The 9426-nt window shown below is 30.5% G+C and overlaps 1 protein-coding gene across 5 annotated transcripts; it reads right to left on the reverse strand.

Moving 5' to 3' along the window:
• Nucleotides 1–537: 537 nt before the first annotated feature.
• On the reverse strand, nt 538–8654 carry RGLG3 (Copine (Calcium-dependent phospholipid-binding protein) family). 5 transcript variants are annotated; one of them, XM_089747719.1, is made up of 13 exons: nt 8522–8617; nt 7351–7448; nt 7190–7266; nt 5639–5723; nt 5387–5527; nt 5192–5305; nt 3365–3462; nt 3186–3265; nt 3005–3110; nt 2605–2732; nt 2373–2520; nt 2209–2265; nt 538–816 (listed from the first exon to the last, which is right to left on the reverse strand). In XM_089747719.1, the coding sequence occupies exons 3-13, from the start codon at nt 7256–7258 to the stop codon at nt 733–735; spliced, it is 1110 nt and encodes a 369-aa protein (XP_089603845.1). In that variant the 5' UTR covers nt 7259–7266; nt 7351–7448; nt 8522–8617; the 3' UTR covers nt 538–732. The 5 variants fall into 5 exon arrangements, with proteins under 5 accessions (XP_089603845.1, XP_022750914.2, XP_022750911.2 ...); XM_022895179.2 differs by lacking the exon at nt 7351–7448 and having other exon boundaries at nt 8522–8654; XM_022895176.2 differs by lacking the exon at nt 7351–7448 and having other exon boundaries at nt 7190–7350; nt 8522–8648.
• Nucleotides 8655–9426: the final 772 nt, after the last annotated feature.

Here is a 9426-nt window from a genome sequence, read left to right on the forward strand (position 1 = left end):
GAACAACTAATAAGCTTATGCTTGAGAGTCGTGGGAATATGTTGTTGCATGCTTTTAAGATGACCTTTTTTACACTAACATCACCAATTACTTGCTTGTAACATTAGGTTTTGGGTGTAAAAGTTTAATTAATATTTGAATGGGACAATAGAATATAAGATAAGATCATAGAAGAAAGCATATGTTAAATTAGTTTTGGTTTATTTAATTTACCTACATAGCAAATAATGATACTTTAAATCATGCTTCATAGGATCTTTATAGGATGCAAGAAAAAATTAAATTACTCTAACAATAAATTGTAATTACAAAATAATATTTTTTGTCCATTAAATAACCAAGTTCTTATTAAAATTATATTAAATAACCAAGATTTTGTTTTTATCTTTTTTAAAACTTTTTAACTGATGTAAGTTTCTTTTAATTGATGTTTGAATTAATTGCCCTGCTGCCATATTATTGCTTTCTACCTTATTTATAGCTGGATATTTTTATTCGTTTATAATCAAACTTGCTTGATATTTTCGTTGAATTGACTTATCTTGAAAATACAAATATTTTTTAAAAATTTATATTAGCTTCATACATTTAATATTGGATAAAGTTAAATAAGGACAGCACTCTAAGCACAATTTATAATGAAACAATGCTCTGTCCCATGAGATTTTGTTGGGGTGTCCTGATTATTTTTCATGGCATTCAACATCCAGAACCAGAAAATCACTCTCTCAATTAGGTATACAGTCTCAGGCGCGTCGTTATCGGCCTCCGGCAAATTGGGCATGTTGAAATTGTTGCTCCACAATCCTTGCAAGTCTAGAACAACAAAAGATAAAATACAATAAACATATTGTCTGTTATCCATATAAACCATCCACAAAAACTGTTCAGAGTTGCATACAAAATATTCAATTTAGCTTTGTAGAACATCTGGTATGATTTAGTCTAGATATTTTAGCCGTTTCATAGGCACTTAAACCAAGTATATTCAATGCATGATGAAATAAAAATGTTTCACGACTGCTAAAGGTGCTAACCATCTTGAATCATTCTATAAAAGGAAAAATTAAAAATTTTCTAATTTGCTTCAAATCAACTTTAAAACTTAACAAATTGAAACATGTCTAACCTAAAAACACCTAAACTGGTACTTAAGCATGTTGAATTAGTACTTGATCTGACCTAACCAATTATAAAGGAAATCTAAGTACTTAAATTAACAAAAGTGACCAATAGTAGAAACTATTACAATCAGAAAATTCCAAGTTCATAATCATGACAATTCAAATTTTATATTTATCACAGCTCTCCAGTTATAAGGTTCATATGTGCATCCCACTTCTATTTTCTCCCTTGATTTTTGCTTTTTGGCTGATGTCTTCAAGAATAACCTTATATCTCCAATAGTTTTACAGTTTTCCTTACTTTTAAGCTTTGTACTTGTAACGAGGTCCAATACCTTGCTCATTAAGTGTCCAAATTGACACAAGATTAATGAAGTGTCTTTTAAGTAAGATGCTTGTAGCTGATAACTTGCAATCTGTACTTTATGGAAAATATGGAGAGATGGGATGCTACAGTCATTTGACAAGAAATTTTAATCTATGGGCTTCCTAAATATTTCTCGTTACCTTAAGTTACCTCAAGATCTGCTCTATCCTCAGAAGCTCAAGGTTGGTCAAGGAATTAAAGGATGAAAAACTTGAAAATGGTGTCCCTAGTATCACTTTCCATTTTATTCTCTTCCCTCTATTGGATCTTCTAGCTGCTTTTGAGGGTGTATTGGGCATCTTTTGTATGTAATGATAAACACTATCATTCTCTGTTTTCTTCTGAGAGAAAAAATTACTAAGGAAAAGCTTATTGCTTATAAAAAGAAGTTGAAGGTGATCAAACAAAAGCAAATCATGTCAATTCATCAAATTAAAAAGCTTCTCTAGAAATATCCAACACTTAATTTTGACTAGTGACAGCAACCTAGAAATTTATTATGATAAGAGCTACCTAGATATAGAGATACCAACCTTGGAGCCAAAGCATTTTAATTATGAAAAGAAGTTGAAGATTAAAGCAAACTACTAATAGTTCATCAAGAGATTATCTCTAAATATGTTCCAAATGTAGTCACCTAAAATTTTATACAAACACCGTATTTTGACTTAGTGATAGAAATCTGAAAATTATGTAATTTGATAAAGATGCACCTACCATGTGACCGCATCCAAAAGCCATGTCCTTTGAATTTGTCAAGCAGATAGGGCAGACCTTGAAGAACAGAATGCATATCTCAACACCAATGTATTTATTTGAATAGAGATTTTGTGAAAAAGGGAGGAAACTTTACTGGTAAAAAAAAAAAAAAAAACTATTACCGGTTCTGCTGGGGAGCTAGGAGCTGCTGGGGCTGTCGGCTCCACTGTTTGATAGTTTGTCATTTGTGGGATCGATTTAACAGCATTATCATGATCAATCACTTCTTGGGGAGGTGGAAGTGGCCTTTGGTGTCCACCTAATTCTCTACTGCATTAAGTTTTAACAGTTTTACGTTTAAAATTGTTCCAAACTGAAATTAGATATTAACTGAAAACTGGCTTTGGGCCTTACTTATCAAAACGAATATTCAGGGTAGCTCTGTACTGATATGGAATTTCCATGAGGGCAGCAAGAGCAAAAGCTGATTCTTTCTTTGATGTTTCTGTGTTCTCAGACATGATTTTTGTGAAGTTGACAAACTGCACAGAAATGGTGGCTCAGATGATGGAACATGTTAGGTTTTACTTACGGGCACAGAATGAGTTGGACTAGACAATCCTTTGTAAAGAGATCAGTATACATGAAAAATATATTGCAATTGCAATGTCAATCCTATGATGATGACCAAGAAATGCCCATGAAACAGCAATAGTAATACTGTTTAGATATGTACTAAAAAGTAAAATAAAGCTAAACTTAATACCAGAAAGGGTGCTCTTTCCGTATTGATTCAAAGACATTGCTTATGTACCTGAAAGTTATCAAAGGTGCGATGTGGAATATTATCATCAAATTGTTGCATTGAATCCCATGGTCCATCCCCCACTCCAACCAAAATAATTGAGAGAGGATAATGGCTGTTTATCAAATTCCATGATCAAGACAACAATAACACAATAAAATCTCAATCACTACAAGTAGCACTTCTTTACCTAGCAGCAACAATGGAATCTACGGTAGCCTGTTCTTGTGGACTAAGCCTTCCATGTGGTGTGTTAGGATTCCTTGTAACCTATGGAATCAAATAAACATCTCACGAGATTGAGCATAGAAGAATAAGAATACATGATCAAAGATTCAAAACTGAGTGCATAAAGAATTTTTTTTGGACCTGTCCGTCTGCAATAATGACAAGAACATGGTACTGGCCATTACTTCTATCCACAATGTCAATTGCAGCATTAATAATTGGAGCAAATGAAGTTGGACCTAGTAAAAAGGGTAAGAAATTATCATATTCAAATCTCTGCAACCATTCCGACGACTGTGATTAAGAGATTCGCTCAAACACATAGCATTTAATAGAAATCTCATATACCATTCAGTGCTTCTAACTCTGAACTGAAAATAGAATGCTAGTACCTATGACAACTAGGGAATCCACACAACCTAAAATTTGATTGATTGGTGGCTCAACATAACAAGCAAGTGAAAAAACAAAGAGAAATGAAATTGTAAACAATCTTTTTTGGAGATGAAAACATTTTTAAAAATTGGCATTACAATAATATTTTTCAAACAGAAATTTTTTACACAATCTGTTCTCAAAAGGAATGATAGAGCTATGATCTAAAGGTAGAAACTAAAGCAACAAATGAATAGTGACAACGTTAGGCTCCATTTGGTAGATTCTTTTGCTTTTTGCTTTTGAATTCCAAAAATTACAGTTTTAATCCAAAATCTTTCAAAGACATGTAGATACTGCCCTTGACTATCATCTAAATCAAGCAACTGACTAACTTTTTAGTTTTCTGATCCCTATCACATTAAATTTTTAAAAATTGGGACAATAGTCTATTTTCCAAACAAGTTCATATATTCCTGGGTCTATTCATCTGTTAGTCAAACAAGCTAGCATTGTTTGCTTTTGTTTTCCAAAAATTACAGTTTTAATCTAAAACCTTTCGGACAAATTGTTTGCTTCTGCATTCAAAATCTTGGTCAAATCATCTTTATTTTTGTATAAATACTTAATTTCCAATACACATACTTAAGCTTTTATATAAATATTTAATTTTTGTAATTCATCACCTTTCTTAAACAAGTTTCTTTGGATAATATATAATAAATAGTTCTCATTTTATGTGATACACAATAAATACAAATATATTTGGACATTCAATGTAAATAAAATTTTAATTGTGTACAGTAATTGTGAGAGAGTCAATGTGTCTAAAGAGGTAGCTATATGAATTTCATTATTGATTGATATTATCTAAATAAAAGATATTATAAAATTTAATTAATAATTTTTAAAAATTTAAATTGCAACCATTTTCACAAGAAAATTATGAAAAAAAATTAAGAATTTGAATAACATTTGTATAAATACTTTAACATAAAAGAAACAATCATGTAAAATTATCTATTCCTTCTTAACTTAGACAGCAATGCCCTCCCTTGTCCCCACCACTCAATCTTGGCTCCCTACGAGAACATGGTATTTTTTTTTTCAAATTTATACAATTATGAAATTAAAATATGCATAAATGCATCAAATCTTCCAGAATTTTAATCCAAATTTTGAGTGTACTATTTACCCCATTTTTTTCTCCTGATTCAATTTAAGCATTTTCTTTTCTTTATCCTTAAACATAGCAAACTTGGACGCAACTAAATGTTGGGAAATGAAGTAAGAACATACACTAAAAGGAGCGTAGGTGAATCTAATATAAGAATGTCACATTGAATGCTAATATATAAAACCTCAATATATCTTATGATATATCAATTGTTCATACTAGTTATTACTTATGAGCATTAATATCTTTTAAACAATAAATTTAGATAATAACCAAGAAATTCAAAATGACAATTTCTCAACCAAAGAAGTTTGAAGAAAATGATAGATATGTAAACCACACTCCACACATGGTGTAAGGCCTACAAAGAGCTCAAATAGGAAAAAAAAAAAAATAGAAGGGAAGATCTTAAAAACCTGCCAACTTTAAGTGTGGAACAATCTCTCTATACCGTGCAAGAGCGTCCTCAAAGCCATGACAAGGTCGGTGATCAGGATAAAAGCTGAATACGGAATTATCATGCGTTGATGCTACCCAAAAACAAGCATAATAAGATAACTAACTCAAGAGAAAAATCACTGAGACAATTAATGCTATAAAATTGTACTAACCATCACCAAAACCAAAACAAGGTATTAAATTATCTTCGTCAAAAGGAGATAAAGTTTGGCCAATTATAGAGATTGCTTGCTCATATGGATTAGGTGAGCTACCAATAGCATGAAGGCTTCTTCTGTTGAATGAATATTTTCCTACAGTCAACAAAATGTGAGCTTCTTTCGCACTAATTATTTTTATAGTCTAAAAGAAACATACATTAAGATATAGGGAATCAACTAGGGGACAGGAAGGCGAGGGACTACCTGTCCACTCATTGCTCTTTGTGAAGTCAATACCAAGTATTAAGTTGGATGATTCAAGTCCAGCCTCTCTCAATGCGGAAATAACCTAATTCATGTGTATAATACTTCTTGTTACCAAAAGCAATCCATCAAAAACACATATAATAAATGAAATAAATACCATAAGTACAATTGCACATGCAACCTAAAGTGAACCATCATAACTTATAATCTAAAAGATGAGAAATAGAAGAGAAAGCATCATAATTACATTTTTTTCCCTTATAATCAGCGCCAATTTCAAATCTCACGTACTAATGTAGTCATTGTCACACATGCTTATAGAAATAATTATGAAAATTCTTAAAAGGCACTTTTTTTTTGCACTCCTTAAAACTCCAAAACCCTCTAGCGAATAGTAGTTCAAGGTCAGAATTTGATTTGGTTTCCAATGACTGATATCCAGTTTAATTTATATTTTAAGCTTTAAAGTCCAGCAATGCTATAATAGTATGCGATTTTATGTTTCAAATGCATTATTTTACCAAAAAGAACATGCAAGTAAACCTCCATTCTTGTAATTCCAAAAGCTACCTTTTCAGCTCTATATCATCTTTTATATAATTTGATATGCAATCTTAGTGTCTTTCTACAAAATTATTTACACACCGATATTTCAGTTCAATTAATATTTCTATTTTGACGTTTCTAAAATGACTACCAAAAAATGTTTCTATACTTTTAAGTAATGCCCAAAAGCACCTAATAAAGAACAAATGATTTGCCATTTTACTAAATGATAATAATAAGTTTGTTCAGCTCAATTTTGTATGGACTTGAAAATTGATGTGCCCTGCTATGTCACAGCTATTTTGGATATGAAGGAAGAAAGGATAGAATTTAGTCAAAGATTTCTTAACACTTCTATTTTCATCAATTGGACAACTCAACTAATCCTTACTACAAAATCACATTTCTTCAATCGGTCAAATCCATGTTCTCCAACAGTTGTCAGGATGTCAAATACTTCTTTACTGCTTCAACATGTGATCTTAGGTCTACCTTAGTCTCTTCATCTCTTCTCTATTTAATTACTCCAGCTAATGTGTATCCTTAGCCTACATTCAATACTTTGAAACCATTCAAGTCATGTATTAAATTTTTATTAGCTGGACAAAACCAATAACGATCAAAATCATCAATGCATAATGCATTTAGTTTTTAATCATCTACACAGAGACTTGGGAAAGATGAATGGCTTCATATTATTCTTTCCATGATAACCAACTAATTCTAGAACTGAATATTTTCTGTTTCACTAGGTTTGAATTTAATTTATCCGTTCAAAACTTAGAAAAGGTCATATTTCTATTGAGGCTAGCTATGTGCTGTTTATAAAAGTATTGCTTTTAAAACAAGCCAAACCAAACAAGACTAAAAACTATAGTAAACCAAGAACTTAACATTCTATCATGATATGCTCCATGTTGTCTCCTTATGATATGTACTATCAACAGATAATATCTCCTATGACCTCAATTAATAATTCAACGTTAAAGTAGCAATGAAAACCTGATCCAAAGAGCTGAAATTGTCACGTATAAATGTGTCTTGCTGCCTAGGCCGATAGTTGTGATCCATTGAACTTCCTGCATGTGATGGAGATTCATAAGAAGGTTGATGCCAAAAGTCCGTGTGAGAATCATCATATCCTGATTCAGTATTCCCCATACCTGAGGAATGGGTAACTTTATCAAAAGACAAACATGCCTTTACAAGTTTCAGGAAATACTCGTTTATTCTTATTGACAAATACCTCGAATGAAAATCGCTGCAAATTTAACTCATGAGAAACAAACAAGTATATGCAAGTATGCATTGAAAACATAACTACTTGAACTTTTACTGCAACAATTGCATAAGGTGGAACACTTAGTTTCCATTTCATGCATTTTCTCTTGGTACTTCTATACAAGAGTTTCTAAAAACTACTAAAGGTAAAAAACCATGACAGTCAGGTATTGAGATTTTCTCACTGCTTGTTAACCACTTCTTTTGGGAAGAGTTTTATTCCAGCATATGTGTTCCAATGAGAAACCAAAATCTAAGACTTAAACTAACTATTTTACACTATAATAAGATCTAAGACATAAATCAACTTCAACGATTGCTAGCCTGGATGCTGAGACAATTTTACCAAGGTTTTGAATACAAAAGCAAACAATACTTTTGAAAAAAAAAATTATATTAAAACTGTAAATTTTGGGACATCGAAATGCATGATCTTAATTTTATATGCAACAATTCTATTAGCATTTAATCAATGATTTTGCTTTTAACAAATGGCGTTTGCTTTATTGGAAACTCTTGCGGAAGTAAACAGCAAGTAGCAAAAGTAACAAGCAAAGAAAGTTCAACTATGAGAAACAAATATATAACCCTAAAAACTAAAAATAAAAAAATTTTAAATTTTGTTTATCTATCATAAATCATATAATTTCCCTTTTAAATGAAATAGGAAGCTGAGAAACTATGAATAAAATTGAATCTAAAAACAGCAGTTCAAAGTTGAATTGCTCATTCCAAATTTTCCTTTTTAACCTTTTTCTATAATTTTCTCTCAGCACCAACTAGAGATTTATGGAAAAAAATAAAACTTTTCTTTCAGATGGAATTCTTTTTACTCTGTTTCTTTAATTTCTATTTTCTTCCGACTCAGTTCCCAGCAATAGATATATATATATATATATATAAATCAGTTCAAATTCCGTTCCATCAATAAAACTAACAAAAATTTATATCCACACCAAATAAATGAAGATAGAAACAGATCAAAGAGAGACCAAAATTAAAAAAAAAAAATCATTTGGATGGAAAGAGAGAGAACTTTGTAGAGAAAGTTACCTTTCTGATTAAGACAGAGAAGAAAAATAAACAGTGGTGAAGATTCAATCCGATTGAAGATTTTTTTCAGTATAAACCAGTCATGTGTTGAATAAAGACACTTTTGTTGACGAATTGCTCTCTCTTTTCCTTCTTTATTGTTTTTTTATTTTATAGTTTCTTGTCGGAGCGGTTCACTTGTTTGATTGCAGTTTGGATCCTACTCCTACACGACCATTTAGATTGTCTTATGTGACAGTCCAATAATTAAGTTGGATTCATTGGGTTCGGCCCGTAACGCATCATCATCATCATCATCATCATCATCATCATGTAATATACATTAAATTATTTTTTTCACATATATCTAATATATAAATACTACTGTTTGAGAAATTACTGTTTAATTCCACGTGTCAATACAATAAATTTTTTTTTGTCACTTATTCTTTTTTTCATCTCTTCTCTATAAACCGTAGGCTCTTAAACCACGATTGAAGCTTCTACCCAACCTAACCCCGAGCACTTAAGTCTCACCCTCTCCTCTTACTTGCAAACCAAAAAGAAAGTAAACAAAAATCACAATCCACAAAAAGACCCACATTCCACATAGAAATGTTAATGAATAAGATACGAGATAAAGCATTTTTTATTTTTATCTTTAAATTTTTATATTATATATATTTTTATATTTATATTTAATAAATATTTTAAATTTATCTTCATCTATATATTTATTAGTATTTAATAAGTATGGATAATCTTCATATCATAGCTTTAAAAAAAATAAAAAAATATTTTATTATTTTAATGTTTTTTATTTTTATCTTATATATTTAAGTAATTTTTTATAAATATATATTAATATATATTTTTTCAATAAAAATATATTAGTTTTAATTAATCTAAAATAATATTTTTATTAT

Source organism: Durio zibethinus, chromosome 18 (genome assembly GCF_047325235.1).
Source record: "Durio zibethinus cultivar Kanyao isolate XHJ-2024 chromosome 18, ASM4732523v1, whole genome shotgun sequence".
NCBI lineage: Eukaryota > Viridiplantae > Streptophyta > Magnoliopsida > Malvales > Malvaceae > Durio > Durio zibethinus.